Source organism: Budorcas taxicolor, chromosome 18, assembly GCF_023091745.1.
Source record: "Budorcas taxicolor isolate Tak-1 chromosome 18, Takin1.1, whole genome shotgun sequence".
NCBI classification, from domain to species: domain Eukaryota; kingdom Metazoa; phylum Chordata; class Mammalia; order Artiodactyla; family Bovidae; genus Budorcas; species Budorcas taxicolor.
In genome coordinates, this window is record NC_068927.1 from 66,052,864 (window position 1) to 66,070,590 (window position 17,727).

General features: G+C 45.3%; 2 protein-coding genes across 2 annotated transcripts in view; one reads left to right on the plus strand and one right to left on the minus strand.

The window, feature by feature from the left end:
• LOC128062818 (zinc finger protein 850-like) overlaps nt 1–17,727 on the plus strand; it is a 782,010-nt gene that overhangs the window by 94,237 nt on the left and 670,046 nt on the right. The gene's annotated exons all lie outside the window — the stretch shown is intronic.
• The window catches only part of LOC128062819 (zinc finger protein 28 homolog), a 148,776-nt gene that overhangs the window by 55,682 nt on the left and 75,367 nt on the right, over nt 1–17,727 (minus strand). The window contains exon 10 of the mRNA XM_052655255.1: nt 3,256–4,723. Coding sequence (XP_052511215.1) covers nt 3,256–4,723 — 1,468 coding nt within the window. The remainder of the gene's footprint in view (nt 1–3,255; nt 4,724–17,727) is intronic.

The window sequence follows — 17,727 nt, forward strand, 5'->3', positions numbered from 1 at the left end:
TCTGTGGAATTCTCCAGGCCAGAATACTGAGGTGGGCAGCCGTTCCCTTCTCCAGGGGAACTTCCCAACCCAGGGATTCAACCCAAGTCTCCCGCATTGCAGGAGGATTCTTTACCAGTTGAGCCATAAGGGAAACCCATATATGAAGCCTAATATTGGCCCTGAGTTTCCAATCAAAATACAAAGAATGAAAAATCTGACTGGGTTGTTGTACTGTCCAACAGAACAATAAAAAGTGAAGAAAGACAAAGTGCCAACAAAGGGCTAACATGTGTTAAAGACAAAAACAGATTTCAATATATACTGAAAAAATACACATATTGGGTTGGTCAAAAACTTAATTTGGGTTTTAACATGGAAAACCTGAATCAACTTTTTAGCCAACTCATATATAGACACACATGCGCACACACATATATTAAATATTTTGACTCTATATGACTACAAGATCATTTTACACATAAGGTTCTGCAAATCACATATTTAATATATTCTGTACGACAATACTCCATAGGAGCAAACATAGAATTTCATCTTTATATTAACTGGACAATACTGTATTGAATAATCACAATGTCATCGATCTGTGTCGTAATTAAAACTTTGCAATAAACGTTATTTATACTTATATATTTATTCCAGTGGGACGAAACTCATAGATCTAGAGTTCCTGTTTCAAAAGGAACGTATGTTTATGAAGTGGACAGGTCATGCCACGTTGCCACCCCAAACCAGAGCAGGCGCATTGACGAGGGTAATGATGAGCAGCCTCCTGTTTTTCACACTGATACAGGCACAGCATGTTAACCAGGATAGAAGTTAAGCCGTCTGAGAGTCAAGACTGACACTAAATTCGTAACTTCCCAACCAATGGGCTTAAGGACCTCACGCGTGCTCTTTGAGCTCTCCAAGCGTGACGCACCTGTTGGCATGCACCGCCCATTTCCCCGCTCTGTGTGTCACAGCACTCTGTTCTTAAACGACACGTTTATTCGTACACGTGGTTATTTTCTGCCAGTTTTCTATTACATCTTTTTGGCACCTTCTGCCATGCCAAAGTCGATTTAAGTCTTTGTATGGGCTGGCTTACAGTCTTCATGTCTTCCAGGGCTCCACGTCCTACTCAGTAAAGCCTCTCTCCTTTCTGTGTTTGGTGGTGGTGGTTTAGTTGCTAAGCTGTGTCCGACTCTTGCGACCCCATGGACTGTAGCCCGCCAGGCTCCTCTGTCCATGGGAGTCTCCAGGCAAGAATACTGAAGTGGGTTGCCTGCCATTTATGTCATAATTAGAACTGCTAAATACAATTGTCTCATATTTCTTTGTAAGGTCTAGGTATGTTGTTTTGGAAACTGGATAACTGATTGTTAAAACATCATTTCCCCAATGATGAAAACCTAATCTTAAATATAGGTGGCTGTTTAGTTGCTAACTTGCATCTGACTCTTTGGGACCCTGTGGACTATAGCAGCTAGGCTCCTCTGTCAGTGGGATTCTCCAGGCAAGGATACTGGAGTGGGTTGCCGTTTCCTTCTCCTGGGGATCTTTCCCACTCAGGGTTTGAACCTGCATCTCTTGCACTGGCAGCTGGATTCTTTACACCCACGGAAGCCAATCTGATTATAAACCAAAACATTTTTTAAATGTCCTGCTATGTTTGACAAATCATCCTTCCGTGTTTTCCACTAAAACTGTCAGAGCAAACATATCCTACTGGGACCCTGTTGTGAACGCAATTTACAAACATTTTAATGGTAGTACTTCATCTAGGAAAATATCGTTATTTCTCCTTTTGTGGACATTATTTCCTCATATTTCCTATTGTTTGATGCTTTAATAATGTCCTTTCACCTCTATTCAAAAATTGCTTTAGAGTTTTTATTTTTAATGGGATAGTTGTATTATTCTCAGACAAATACTTAGAACCTTTTCTATACTTTTTTTCTCTCTGCAGGGGACCACGAGGTGGCAAGCTAGTAAGTAAATGCTTGCGGTTTTGCGGATGACGGTGTCTCTGCTGCAGCTTCTCAGCTCTGCTGTTGCGGCCTGACAGCTGCCCCAGGCAGCATGTGCCCATACTGTGAGCCACGGCTGTGGGCCAATCAGGCTTTACTTATGGGCTCTGAAATTTAAATTCCATGTCATTGTCATGCTGTCATAAACTATTATTCTTTCCACTGTTTTTCCATTAAAATGATTTTTAAAAATTAGGCCATGGGCTGTTTGAACACAGTCAGTGAAACTTGGGCTGTGAGTCACATAGTCCAGATCAATTTACCTGAAGGTGAGTGGTTCCTTAAGTTTAATGGAATTTACTCATAAGCCCTGGTGGCTCAGAGGTTAGAGCGTCTACCTCCAATGCGGGAGACCCGGGTTCAATCCCTGGGTCAGGAAGATCCTCTGGAGAAGGAAATGGTAACCCACTCCAGTATTCTTGCCTGGAGAATCCCAAGGACTGAGGAGCCTGGTGGGCTGCAGTTCACGGGGTCGCAAAGAGTCGGACACGACTGAGTGACTTGACTTTACCCAAGTGACTTTAAATGATCGTCTTGCAGAATGTTAAGTAATTCTCTCACCAACAAGGTCACAGCACCTCACACAGGCAGATACATGAGAAGGCCCAGTACTCACTCAGTGTTATGGAACTGAGTTTTAAACCAAAACCGGAAAAGCCTCACTGACTATCTTGAATCACGCATTCCTGATCTAAAATCCTTAGCTTCCTTCTGTGCATCGTTTTGTCAGTTGCCAATGGAAACTTTTCTGTGTCCAAAACTAATGTTCTATAAAGAGCTAACATCACTCATCCCTTGGTATGGACCACTGGTCCTGCTACATACATCTTACATATTCACCGATCTGAAGGATCGCATCACCGATTTTCACGTGAGGCGTTAACGAATTCCGCGTTCAGTTCAACTGGCAACCTGAAGAGGAAACAGGACAAGAACGGGGCAGTACCCAAGCAAGAGGGAGGCGGGGTGTGCAGCGCGGCCATCGGCGGCCTGCAGAGCGGCGTCTCAGGACGGCAGGGATGGCAGTGAGGGCGGGCTCCAGAGGAACGTGGGTAAGAGGTCCGCGGGGCTCGCCGCGGGCGCGGCGTGCGCGGGCGCCTCTCCCGGGTGCGTCCGCGCCTGCGCGAAGTGCGCGCCCTGCCGGAAGGCCCTGCGGCTCCGCCTGGGGCCGGGCGGCCGCTCCCCCGAGTGCACCCTCTTGTGCTGGTTGAGGTGGCCGATCTGGATGAAGGTCTTCCGGCACTCCTTGCACTCGTAGGGCTTCTTCCCGGAGTGGATCCTCTGGTGGACGCTCAGGGACTGCCGGTGGCTGAAGGCCTTGCCGCAGGCGCTGCACTCGTACGGCTTCTCGCCGGTGTGGCTCCGGCGGTGGCAGGTGAGGGACGACTTGGTCTTGAAGGCCTTCCCGCACTCGGCGCAGCCGTGCGGCCTCTGGCCCGTGTGCAGCTTCTGGTGCTGCGTGCAGGACGAGTTGTCGCCGAAGGCCTTCCCGCACTGCAGGCACTTGTAGGGCTTCTCCCCGGTGTGGACGCGCTGGTGCTGCACCAGGTGCGTGGTCTGGCTGAAGGCCTTCCCGCACTCCTTGCACTCGTAGGGCTTCTCCCCCGTGTGCGTCTTCTGATGCTGCGCCAGGTGGGCCTTCTGGGTGAAGGCCTTGCTGCACACCTTGCAGGCGTAGGGCTTCTCCCCGGTGTGGATCCGCTGGTGGGTGGCCAGCTGCGAGCTGATACTGAAGGCCTTGCCGCAGTCCGCGCACGCGAAGGGCTTCTCCCCGGTGTGGATCCGCAGGTGGCTGGCCAGGTGGATGTTCTGCCTGAAGGCCTTCCCGCACTCCTTGCACCGGAAGGGCTTCTCCCCCGAGTGCACGCGCTGGTGCTGCGTGAGGGAGGCATGGTGGCTGAAGGCCTTGCGGCACACCTCGCACGCGTAGGGCTTCTCCCCGGTGTGGATGCGCTGGTGCACGGTCAGCGACGAGCCGTAGCGGAAGCACTTGCCGCACGCCTCGCACTTGTACGGCTTCTCCCCGGTGTGGATCCGCCGGTGCTGGTTCAGCCCGATGTGGTCGCTGAAGGCTTTCCCGCAGTCCAGGCAGTCGAAGGGCTTCTCCCCGGTGTGGTAGTACCTCCAGTGGCGGACGAGCGACGTGTTCTGGATGAAGGCCTTCCCGCAGTCCAGGCACTCGTAGGGCTTCTTGCCCGTGTGGCACCGCTGGTGGCGCGCAAAGGAAGAGCCGTCGCTGAAGGCCTTGCCGCACTCCTTACACTTGTACGGCTTCTCGCCCGTGTGGATCCTCTGGTGGACGGTGAGGGACGAGCTCTGCGTGAAGGTTTTCTTGCATTCGTGACATTTGAAGAGTTTTTTCCCTGTGTAGATTCCCGCATCTTTTATCAGCACTGAGTTTGGGGGCAAAGCTTTCTTAACCGAGTCAGGGCGGTGGCCTCCCTCTTCCGAGATGTCCAGGTGGAACCACCTACCTGGTCTGTTATACCGACACACTCTCTCTTCAGAGAAGGTGTTGTGGCCAGCGACTGCCTCCTGCCCGACTCGTGTCTCCTGACCTGCCAGCTTCCTTTCAAACAGACGGTCAGCGTCCCACCTTTCTCTGAGCGAGGAACACTCTACGTTAATGTCTGAAATTCTGTCTGTTACCACTTCAGCAAAGGAACTCTGCTTTGAAAGTAACTCCTGAGTTTCCTGTACACACTGCTGGCCTGAAAGATAGAAGGAAGACACACAACAAAAAACACATCCTTAATGGAGCACTGCGGAAAAGTAGAATCTGCTAACACGGAAACTGTGGAGAAACTCACGGATGAGTCAAACCCGAATGAAATAACTAAACCCCGCGCGACTCACAAACACGGAATAGTGAACTCACTTGTGAATGAATCCCATATAACTTCACTAAACGGTGCACCTCTGACACGCACGAAAGTGAACTCACTGCTGAATGAAACCATGATGAAATCAATAAACTGTACACATCTGACACTCGGGAAACTGACCTCACTGCTGAATGGAACCCTGATGAACTCAATAAACTGTGCAACTCTGATGCTCGGGAAAGCCGCCTCACCGGAGAATGAAACTCTGAAGAAATCAATAAATTGGGCACCTCTGACACTCGGGAAATGAACTCACCAGAGAATGAAACCCTGAAGAAATCAATATAGTGTGCACCTCTGACACTCGGGAAAGTAAACTCGCAGCTGAAAGAAATCCTGATGAAATCAATAAACTGCACCTCTGACACTCGGGAAAGTGAACTCATTCCTGAATGAAAGCCTGATGTATTCAATAAAGTGTGCACCTCTGAGACTTGGGAAAGTGAAAGTCACACCTGAAAGAAACCGTGATGAAATCAATAAACGTTGCACCCGTGACGCTCCGGAAAGGGAACACACCGGAAACTGAAACCCTGAAGAATCAATCAACTGTACACCTCCGACACTCGGCAAAGTGAACTCAGGGCTGAATGAAACCGAGATAAATCAATATACTCTGCACCTCTGAAAATCGGGAAAGTGAACTTACTACTGAATGAAACTTGGATCGAATCAATAAACTGTGCACCTCTCACACTCGGGAAACTGAACTCACTGCTGAACGAAACGCTGAATGAAATCAATAATCCGTGCACCTCTGACCCGCGGGAACATGAACTCACTGCTGAATGAAACCCTGATCGAATCAATAAACTGTGCACCTCTGAGAGTCGGGAAAGTGTACACACTGCTAAATGGAACCCTTATGAAATCAATAAACTGTGCACCTCTGCCATCAGGAAAGTGAACTCACTGCTCAATAAAGCCTTGATGAAAACACTAAACTGTGCACCTATGACACTCGGGAAAGTTAACTCACCGGAGAATGAAACCGTGATGAAATCAATAAACTGTGCACCTCTAACACTCGGGAAAGAGAACTCACAGCTGAATGGAACCATGACGGAATCAATAAACTGGGCACATCTAACACTCGGGAAAGTGAACTCACTGCTCAATGAAACGCTGAAGAATCAATAAAATGTGCACCTCTGATACTCGGGAAAGTGAACTCACCAGAGAATGAAACCCTGAAGGATCAATAAACTGTACACCTCCGACACTCGGGAAAGTGAAGCCAGTGCTGAATGAAACCGTGAAGAAATCAATAAACTGGGCACATTTTGATGCTCGGGAAAGTGAACTCACTGCTGAATGAAACCCTGATGAAATCAATAAACTGTGCACCTCTGACACTCGCGAAAGTGAACTCATTGCTGAATGAAACCCTGATGAAATCAATACACTCTGCACCTCTGACAATCGGGAAAGTGAACTTACTGCTAAATGAAACCCAGATCGAATCAATAAACTGTGCACCTCAGACAGTCCGGAAAGTGAACTCGCTGCTGAATGAAACCCTGACCGAATCAATAAACTGTGCACCTCTGACATCGGGAAACTGAAGTCGCTGCTGAATGAAACCCTGATGGAATCAATGAACTGTGCACCTCTGACACTCGGGAAAGTGAAGTCACTGCTGAATGAAACACTGAAGAAATCAATAAACTGTGCACCTCTGACACTCGGGAAAGAGAACTCACAACTGAATGGAACCATGATGGAATCAATAAACTGTGCACCTGTGATGCTCCGGAAAGTCAACTCAACAGAGAATGAAACCCTGAAGAATCAATAAACTGTACACCTCCGACACTCAGAAAGTGAAGTCAGTGCTGAATGAAACCGTGATCAAATCAATAAACTGTGCACCTCGGACACTCGGGAAAGTGAACTCAACTCTGAATGAAACCCTGATGAAAACAATAATCTGTGCACCTCTGACACTCAGGAAAGTGAATTCACTGGAGAATGAAACCCTGATGAAATCAATAAAGTGTCAACCTCTGACACTAGAGAAAGTGAACTCACTGCTAAATGAAACCCTAATGAAACCAGTAAACTGTGCACCTCTGACACTCGGGAAAGGGAAATCACTGCTCATTGAACCATAATGAAATTAATAAACTGTGCACCTCTGACATTCGGGAAAGTGAACTCACTGCTCAATGAAGCCCTGATGAAAACACTAAACTGTATACCTCCGACACTCGGGAAAGTGAAGTCACTGCTGAAAGAAAACCTGAAGAAATCAATAAGTGTGCATGTCTCACACTAAGGAAAGTGAACTCACTGCTCAATGAAACCTGATGAAAACAATAAACTCTGCAGCACACACACTCAGTAAAGTGTACTCAGTGCTGAATCAAAAACACTGATGAAATCAATAAAGTGTGCACCTCAGACACTGGGGAAAGTGAACTCACAGCTGAATGAAAGCGCGATGAAACAATAAACTCTGCACCTCTCACATTCGGGAAAGTGAACTCACTGCTGAACGAAACCCTGAATCAAATCCATAATCTGTGCCCCTTGACACTTGAGAAAGTGAACTCATGCTCAATGAAACGCTGATGGAATCAACGAAGTGTGTACCTCTGACAGGCGGGAAAGTGAACAAACTGCTGAACGAAACCCTGAATGAAATCAATAAACTGTGCACCTCTGACACTTGGGAAATGAACTCACTGCTGAATGAAACACTGATGAAATCAATATACTGTGCACCTCGGAAAATCGGGAAAGTGAACTCACCGGAAAAGATACCATGATGAAATCAATAAACTGTGCATCTCTGACACTCGGGAAAGTGAATTCACTGCTAAATGAAACCGTGATGAAATCAATAAACTGTGCATCTCTGACACTCGGGAAAGTGAACTCACTCCTCGCTGAAACCCTGCTGAAAACAATAAAATGTGTATATCGCACACGCGGGAAAGTGAACTGGCTACGGGATGAAACCCTGATGAAAACAATAAAATTTGCACCTCTGACACTAGAGAAAGTGAACTCACTGCTAAATAAAACTCTATTGAAAGCAGTAAACTGTGCACCTCTGACACTCGGGAAAGTGAAATCACTGCTCAATGAAACCCTGACTGAAAGCAATAAACTGTGCACCTCTGACACTCGGGAAAGTGAACACACTGCTCAATGAAACGTTGATGGAATCAATACACTGTGCACATCTGACACGCCGGAAAGTGAAGTCACTGCTGAATGAAACCGTGATCGAATCAATGAACGGTGCACCTCTTACACTCCGGAAACCGACTCACTGCTGAAAGAAACCCTGATGAAAACGATAAACTGTGCACCTCTGACACTCGGGAAACTGAACTCACCGGAGAATCAAGCCCTGAAGAGTCAATAAACTGTACACCTCCGACGTGCGGGAAAGTGAACTCACTTCTGAAGGAAACCCTCATGAACACAATAAACTGTGTACCTTTTGACACTTGCGAAAGTGAACTCAATGATGAATGCATCCCTGGTGAAATCAATAAACTGTTTACCTCTAACACTTGAGAAAGTGAACTCACTGCTCAATGAAACGCTGAAGAATCAAGAAACTGTGCAACTCTCACACTCGGCAAAGTGAAGTCAGTGTTGAATGAAACCCTGAAGAAATCAATAAACTGTGCACCTCTGACACCCGGGAAAGTGAACTCATTGCTCAATAAATCGCTGATGGAATCAATAAAGTGTGCACCTCAACACTGGGGAAAGTGAACTCACAGCTGAATGAAACCGTGATGAAACAATAAACTGTGCACCTCTCACACTCGGGAAAGTGAACTCACTGCTGAACGAAACCCTGAATGAAATCAATAAACTGTGCAACTCTGACACTTGGGAAAGTGAACTCACTGCTCAATGAAACCCTGAATGAAATCAAAACACGGTGGACCTCTGACACTGGGGAAAGTGAACTCATGATCAATGAAACGCTGATGGAATAAATAAACTGTGCACCTCTCACACTCGGGAAAGTGAACTCACTGGAGAATGAAACCATGAAGAATCAATAAAGTGTACACCTCCGAGATTCAGGAAAGTAAAGTCATTGCTGAATGAAACCCTGAAGAAATCAATAAACTGTGCACCTCTGACAATCGGGAAAGTGAACTCACTGCTGAATGAAACCGTGATTGAATCAGTAAACGGTCCACCTCTGACACTTGGGAAAGTGAACTCATGCTCAATGAAATGCTGATGGAATCAATGAAGTGTGTACTTCTGACTCGCGGGAAAGTGAACTCACTGCTGAATGAAACCCTGAATGAAATTAATAAACTGTGCACCTATGACACTTGGAAAGTGAACTCACTGCTGAATGAAACCCTGATGAAATCAATATACTGTGCACCTCGGAAAATCGTGATAGTGAACTCACCGGAAAAAGAAACAGTGATATAATCAATAAACTGTGCACCTCTGACCTGCGGGAAAGTGAACTCACTACTGAATGAAACCCTGATCAAATCAATAAACTGTGCACCTCTGACAGTCCGGAAAGTGCACTCGCCGGAGAATGAAACCCTGATGAAATCAATAAACTGTGCATCTGTGACGCTCGGGAAAGTGAACTCACGCTGCATGAAACCATGAATCAAATCAATAAACTGTGCACCTCTGACACTCGGGAATGTGAACTCACTGCTGAACGAAACCCTGAATGAAATCAATAAAGTGTACAACTCTGACACGTGGCAAAGTGATCTCACTGCTCAATGAAACGCAGATGGAATCAAGACACTGTGCACCTCTGACATGGGGGAAAGAAAAGTCACTGCTGAATGAAACCCTGATCGGATCAATGAACTGTACACATCTGACACTCCGGAAACCGAACTCGATGCTGAATGAAACACTGAGGAAAACAATAAACTGTGCACCTCTGAAACCGGAAAGTGAAGTCACCGGAGAAAGAAACCCTGATGAAATCAATAAACTGTGCAACTCTGACACGCGGGAAAGTAAACTCACTGTTAAATGAAACGGTGATCGAATCAATAAACCTTGCACCTCAGACACTCGGGAAAGTGAAAAACCTGCGGAATCAAACCCTGATGAAATCAATAAACTGTGCACCTCTGACACTCGGGAAAGTGAACTCACGGCTGAAAGAAACCCTGAAGAAATCAATAAGTGTGCGTGTCTGACCCTCAGGAAAGTGAACTCACTGCTGAACGAAACCATGATGAAATCAATAAATTGCACACCTCTGACACCTGTGAAACTGAATTCACCGGAGATAGAAACCCTGAGGAAATCCACAAAATGTCTACCTCTGACACGGAGGAAAGTGAACTCACTGCTCAATGAATCCGTGATCAAATCAATAAACGGTGCACCTCTGACACTCGGGAAAGTGAATCTGCTGTGGAATGAAACCCTGATGAAAAAAATAAACTGTGCTCCTCTGACCCTCGTGAAAGAGAACTCACAGGAGAAAGAAACCCTGAAGAAATCAATAAACTGTACACCTCTGACACTCGGGAAGTGAACTCACTGCTCAAGGACCCGATGAAATCAATAAACTGTGCACCTCTGACACTCGGGAAGTGAACTCGCTGCTCAAGGACCCGATGAAATCAATAAACTGTGCACCTCTGACACTCGGGAAAGTGAACTCACGATTGAATGGAAAACTGATGGAAATAAAAAACTGTGCACCTCTGACACTCGGGAAAGCAAAGTCACTGCTGAATGAAACCGTAAAGAAATCAATAAAGTGTGCACCTCAGACACTAGGGAAAGTGAACTCACTGCTGAACGAAACCTGGAATGAAATCAATAAAGTGTGCAACTCTGAAACTTGGGAAAGTGAACGCCCTGCTCAATGAAACGCTGAATGAATCAATAAAGTGTGTACCTCTGAAACGCAGGAAAGTAAACTCACTGCTGAAGGAAACCCTGACTGAAAGCAATAAACTGTGCAGCTCTGACATTCGGGAAAGAGAACTCACAGCTGAATGGAACCAAGATAGAATCAATAAACTGTGCACCTCTGACACTCGGGAAAGTGAACTCAATGCTCAATGAAACGCGGATGGAATCAATACACTGTGCACCTCTGACACGCCGGAAAGTGAAGTCAGTGCTGAATGAAACCCTGATCGAATCACTTAACTGTGCACCTCTGACACTCCGGAAACTGAATTCGCCGCTGAATGAAACCCTGATGAAAACAACAAACTGTGCACCTCAGACACCGGAAAGTGAACTCACTGCTGAACGAAACCCTGAATGAAATCAATAAACTGTATACCTCTGACATTTGGCAAAGTGAACTCACTGCTAAATGAAACGCTGATGGAATCAATAAATGTGTACCTCTGACATTTGGGATAGTGAACTCACTGCTGACAAAACCCTGAGTGAAAACAATAAACTGTGTACCTCTGACACTCGGAAAAGAAAACTCACTGTTGAATGAAACCCTGATGAAATCAATAAACTGTGCATCTCTGACACTTGGGAAAGTAACTCATTGCTGAATGAAACCGTGATGAAATCAATAAACTGTGCACTCTCACAGTCAGGAAAGTGAACTCACTGCTGAATGAAACCCTGACGAAATCAATAAACTGTGCACCGCTGACACTTGGGAAAGTGAACTCACTGCTCAATGAAACGCTGAATGAATCAACAAAGTGTGTACCTCTGACAAGCAGGAAAGTAAACTCACTGCTGAAGGAAACCCTGACTGAAAGCAATAAACTGTGCAGCTCTGACATTCGGGAAAGAGAACTCACAGCTGAATGGAACCAAGATAGAATCAATAAACTGTGCACCTCTGACACTCGGGAAAGTGAACTCAATGCTCAATGAAACGCGGATGGAATCAATACACTGTGCACCTCTGACACGCCGGAAAGTGAAGTCAGTGCTGAATGAAACCCTGATCGAATCACTTAACTGTGCACCTCTGACACTCCGGAAACTGAATTCGCCGCTGAATGAAACCCTGATGAAAACAACAAACTGTGCACCTCAGACACCGGAAAGTGAACTCACTGCTGAACGAAACCCTGAATGAAATCAATAAACTGTATACCTCTGACATTTGGCAAAGTGAACTCACTGCTAAATGAAACGCTGATGGAATCAATAAATGTGTACCTCTGACATTTGGGATAGTGAACTCACTGCTGACAAAACCCTGAGTGAAAACAATAAACTGTGTACCTCTGACACTCGGAAAAGAAAACTCACTGTTGAATGAAACCCTGATGAAATCAATAAACTGTGCATCTCTGACACTTGGGAAAGTAACTCATTGCTGAATGAAACCGTGATGAAATCAATAAACTGTGCACTCTCACAGTCAGGAAAGTGAACTCACTGCTGAATGAAACCCTGACGAAATCAATAAACTGTGCACCGCTGACACTTGGGAAAGTGAACTCACTGCTCAATGAAACGCTGAATGAATCAACAAAGTGTGTACCTCTGACAAGCAGGAAAGTAAACTCACTGCTGAAGGAAACCCTGACTGAAAGCAATAAACTGTGCACCTCTGACACTCGAGAAAGAGACCTCACAGCTGAATGGAACCAAGATAGATTCAATAAACTGTGCACCTCTAACGCTCGGGAAAGTGAACTCACTGCACAATGAAACGCGGATGGAATCAATAAACTGTGCACCTCTGACACCCCAGAAACTGAACTCAATGCTGAATGAAACCCTGATGAAATCAATAAACTGTGTACCTCGGACACTCGGGAAAGTAAATTCACTGCTCAATGAAAAGCTGACAAAATCAATAAACTGTGCACCTCTCACACCGGGAAAGTGAACTCACTGCTGAACGAAACCATGAAACAAATCAATAAATGAGCACCTATGACACTCGGTGAAGTGAACTCACTGCTCAATGAAACCCTGATGAAAACAAGAATCTGTGAACCTCTGACACTCGGGACAGTGAACTCACTGAAGAAAGAAACCCTGATGAAATCAATAGTGTGCACCTATGACACTAGAGAAAGTGAACTCACTGCAGAATGGAACCCTGATGGAAGCAATAAATTGTGCACCTCTGACACTCAGGAAAGAGAACTCACTGCTGAATGAAACCCTGATGAAATCAATAAACTCTGCACCTGAGACACTCGGAAAGGGAACACAACGGAGAATGAAACCCTGAAGAAGTCAATAACCTGTGCACCTCGGACTCAGGAAAGAGAACTTACTGCTGAATGAAACCATGAAAAAATCAATAAACTGAGCACCTCTGACACTCCGGAAAGAGAACTCACTGCTGATCAAAACCCTGAGTGAAAACAATAAACTCTGTACCTCTGACACTCGGGAAACAAAACTAACGGGTGAATAAAACCTTGATGAAATCAAGGTAGTGTGCACCACTGACACTTGGGAAAGTGAACTCACTGCTGAATGAAACCGTGATGAAATCAATAAACTGTGCACGTCTCACACTCGGGAAAGTTAACTAACTGCTCAATGAAAAGCTATGAAATCAATAAACTGTGCAACTCTTAACACTTGGGAAAGTGAACTCACTGCTCGATGAAACGCTGAATGAATAAATAAAGTGTGCACCTCGGACACTCAGGAAAGAGAACTTACTGCTGAATGAAACCATGAAAAAATCAATAAACTGAGCACCTCTGACACTCGGGAAAGAGAACTCACAGCTCAATGGAACCAAGAGAGAATCAATAAACTCTGCACCTCTAACACTCAGGGAAGTGAACTCACTGCTGAATGGAACCATGAAGAATCAATAAACTCTGCACCTCTGACACTCGGGAAAGAGAACTCACTGCAGAATCAATCGCTGATGGAATCACTAAAGTGTGCACCTCTGACCCTGGGGAAAGTTAACTCAATGCTGAACGAAACCCTGAATGAAATCAATAAACTGTGCACCTCTGACACTCGGGAATGTGAACTCACGGCTGAACGAAACCCTGAATGAAATCAATAAACTGTGCACCTCTGACACTTGGGAAACTGAACTCACTGCTCAATGAAACAATAATGAAATCAATAAACTCAGCACCTCTGACACTCGGGAAAGAGAACTCACTGTTGACCAAAACCCTGAGAGAAAACAATAAACTGTGTACCTCTGAGACGCGGGAAAGAAAACTCACGGTTGAATGAAACCCTGATGAAATCAATAAAGTGTGCACCACTGACACTTGGGAAAGTGAACTCACTGCTGAAGGAAACCGTGATGCAACAATAAACTGTGAACCTCTCAGACTCGGGAAAGTGAACACACTGCTGAATGAAACCCTGATCAAAACAATAAACTGTGCACCTCTGACACTTGGGAAAGTGAACTCATTGCTGAATGAAACCGTGATGAAATCAATAAAGTGTGCACGTCTCACACTCGGGAAAGTTAACTCACGGTTCAATGAAATCCTGATGAAATCAATAAACTGTGAATCTCTGACACCTGGGAAAGTGAATTCACTGCTCAATGAAACGCTGAATGAATCAATAAAGTGTGCACTTCTGACACGCAGCAAAGTAAACTCACTGCTGAAGGAAACCCTGACTGAAAGCAATAAACTGTGCACCTCTGACACTTGGGAAAGTGAACTCACTACTGAATGAAACCCTGATCAAAACAATAAACTGTGCACCTCTGACACTTGGGAAAGTGAACTCATTGCTGAATGAAACCGTCATGAAATCAATAAACTGTGCACGTCTCACACTCGGGAAAGTTAACTCACTGCTCAAGGAAACCCTATGAAATCAATAAACTGTGCCCCTCTGACACTTGGGAAAGTGAACTCACTGCTCAAGGAAACCCTCTGAAATCAATAAACTGTGCCCTTCTGACACTTGGGAAAGTGAACTCACTGATCAATGAAACGCTGAATGAATCAATAAAGTGTGTCCCTCTGACACGCACGAAAGAAAACTCTCTGCTGAAGGAAACCCTGACTGAAAGCAATAAACTGTGCACCTCTGACACTTGGGAAAGTGAACTCACTGCTCAATGAAACCTGGAATGCAGGCAATAAAGTGTGCACCTCTGACACTCGGGAAAGAGAACTCACAGCTGAATGGAACCAAGGGAGAATCAATAAACTGTGCACCTCTAACACTCAGGAAAGTGAACTCACTGCTCAATGAAACGCGGATGGAATCAATAAACTGTGCACCTCTGACACTCCGGAAAGTGAACTCACTGCTGAATGAAACCTTGATGAAATCAATAAACTGTTCACCTCGGACTCTCGGGAAAGTGAACTCACCTCTGAATGAAACCCTGATGAACATAATAAACTGTGTACCTTTTGACGCGCGGCAAAGTAAACTCAATGCTGAATGAAACCCTGATGAAATCAATAAACTGTGCACCTCTGACACTCGGGAAAGAGAACTCACAGCTGAATGGAAACAAGACAGAATCAATAAACTCTGCACCTCTAACACTCAGGGAAGTGAACTCATTGCTGAATGAAACCCTGAAGAATCAATAAACTGTGCACCTCTGACACTCGAAAAAGAGAACTCACTGCACAATCAATCGCTGATGGAATGACTAAAGTGTGCACCTCTGACCCTGGGGAAAGTTAACTCAATGCTGAACAAAACCCTCAATGAAATCAATAAACTGTGCGCCTCTGACACTCGGGAATGCGAACTCACGGCTGAACGAAACCCTGAATGAAATCAATAAACTGTGCACCTCTGACACTCGGGAATGTGAACTCACGGCTGAACGAAACCCTGAATGAAATCAATAACCTGTGCACCTCTGACACTCGGGAAAGTGAACTCACTGCTCAATGAAACGCGGATGGAATCAATAAACTGTGCACCTCTGACACTCCGGAAAGTGAACTCACTGCTGAATGAAACCTTGATGAAATCAATAAACTGTTCACCTCGGACTCTCGGGAAAGTGAACTCACCTCTGAATGAAACCCTGATGAACATAATAAACTGTGTACCTTTTGATGCGTGGCAAAGTGAACTCACTGCTGAATGAAACCCTGAAGAATCAATAAACTGTGCACCTCTGACACTCGGGAAAGAGAACTCACTGCACAATCAATCGCTGATGGAATCACTAAAGTGTGCACCTCTGACCCTGGGGAAAGTTAACTCGATGCTGAACGAAACCCTCAATGAAATCAATAAACAGTGCACCTCTGACATTCTGGAAAGTGAACTCACTGCTGAATGAAACCTTGATGAAATCAATAAACTGTGCACCGCCGACACTTGGGAAAGTGAACTCACTGTTCAATCTAACGCTGAATGAATCAATAAAGTGTGAACCTCTGACCCGCAGGAAAGTAAACCCACTGCTGAAGGAAACCCTGACGGAAAGCAATAAACTGTGCCCCTCTGACACTCGGGAAAGAGAACTCAAAGCTGAATGGAACCGAGATAGAATCAATAAACTGTGCACCTCTAACACTCGCGATAGTGAACTCACTGCTCAATGAAAAGCTGACAAAATCAATAAACTGTGTACCTCTCACACCGGGAAAGTGAACTCACTGCTGAATGCAACCTGAAACAAATCAATAAATGAGCACCTCTGACACTCGGGGAAGTGAACTCACCGGAGAAAGAAACCCTGATGAAAACAATAATCTGTGAACCTCTGACACTCGGGAAAGTGAACTCACTGGAGAATGAAACCCTGCTGAAATCAATAAAGTGTGCACCTCTGACACTAGACAAACTGAACTCACTGCTAAATGAAACCCTAAGGAAACTAGTAAACTGTGCACCTCTGACACTTGGGTAACTGAACTCACTGCTGAATGGAACCCTGATGGAAGCAATAAATTGTGCACCTCTGACACTCGATAAAGTGAACTCACTGCAGAATGAAGCCCTGATGAAATCAATAAACTTTGCACCTGTGACACTCGGGAAACTGAACTCACTGCTCAATGAAACCCTAAAGAAATCAATAAACTCAGCACCTCTGACACTCGGGAAAGAGAACTCACTGCTGACCAAAGCCCTGAGTGAAAACAATAAACTGTGTACCTCTCACACTCGGGAAAGAAAACTCACAGTTGAATGAAACCCTGATGAAATCAATAAAGTGCGCACCTCTGACACTTGGGAAAGTGAACTCACTGCTGAAGGAAACCGTGATGAAACAATAAACTGTGAAACTCTCACACTCGGGAAAGTGAACTCACTGCTGAATGAAAGCCTGATCAAAATAATAAACTATGCACCTCTGACACTTGGGAAAGTGAACTCATTGCTGAATGAAAACGTGATGAAATCAATAAAGTGTGCACGTCTCACACTCGGGAAAGTTAACTCACGGCTCAATGAAACCCTAATGAAATCAATAAACTGTTCACCTCGGACTCTCGGGAAAGTGAACTGACCTCTGAGTGAAACCCTGATGAGCATAATAAACTGTGTACCTTTTGACGTGCGGCAAAGTGAACTCACTGCTGAATGAAACCCTGAAGAATCAATAAACTGTGCACCTCTGACACTCAGGAAAGAGAACTCACAGCTGAATGGAACCAAGACAGAATCAATAAACACTGCACCTCTAACACTCAGGGAAGTGAACTCATTCCTGAATGAAACCCTGAAGAATCAATAAACTGTGCACCTCTGACACTCGGGAAAGAGAACTCACTACACAATCAATCGCTGATGGAATGACTAAAGTGTGCGCCTCTGTCCCTGGGGAAAGTTAACTCAATGCTGAACAAAACCCTCAATGAAATCAATAAACTGTGCACCTCTGACACTCGGGAATGTGAACTCACGGCTGAAGGAAACCCTGAATGAAGCAATAAACTGTGCACCTCTGACACTAGGGAAGAGAACTC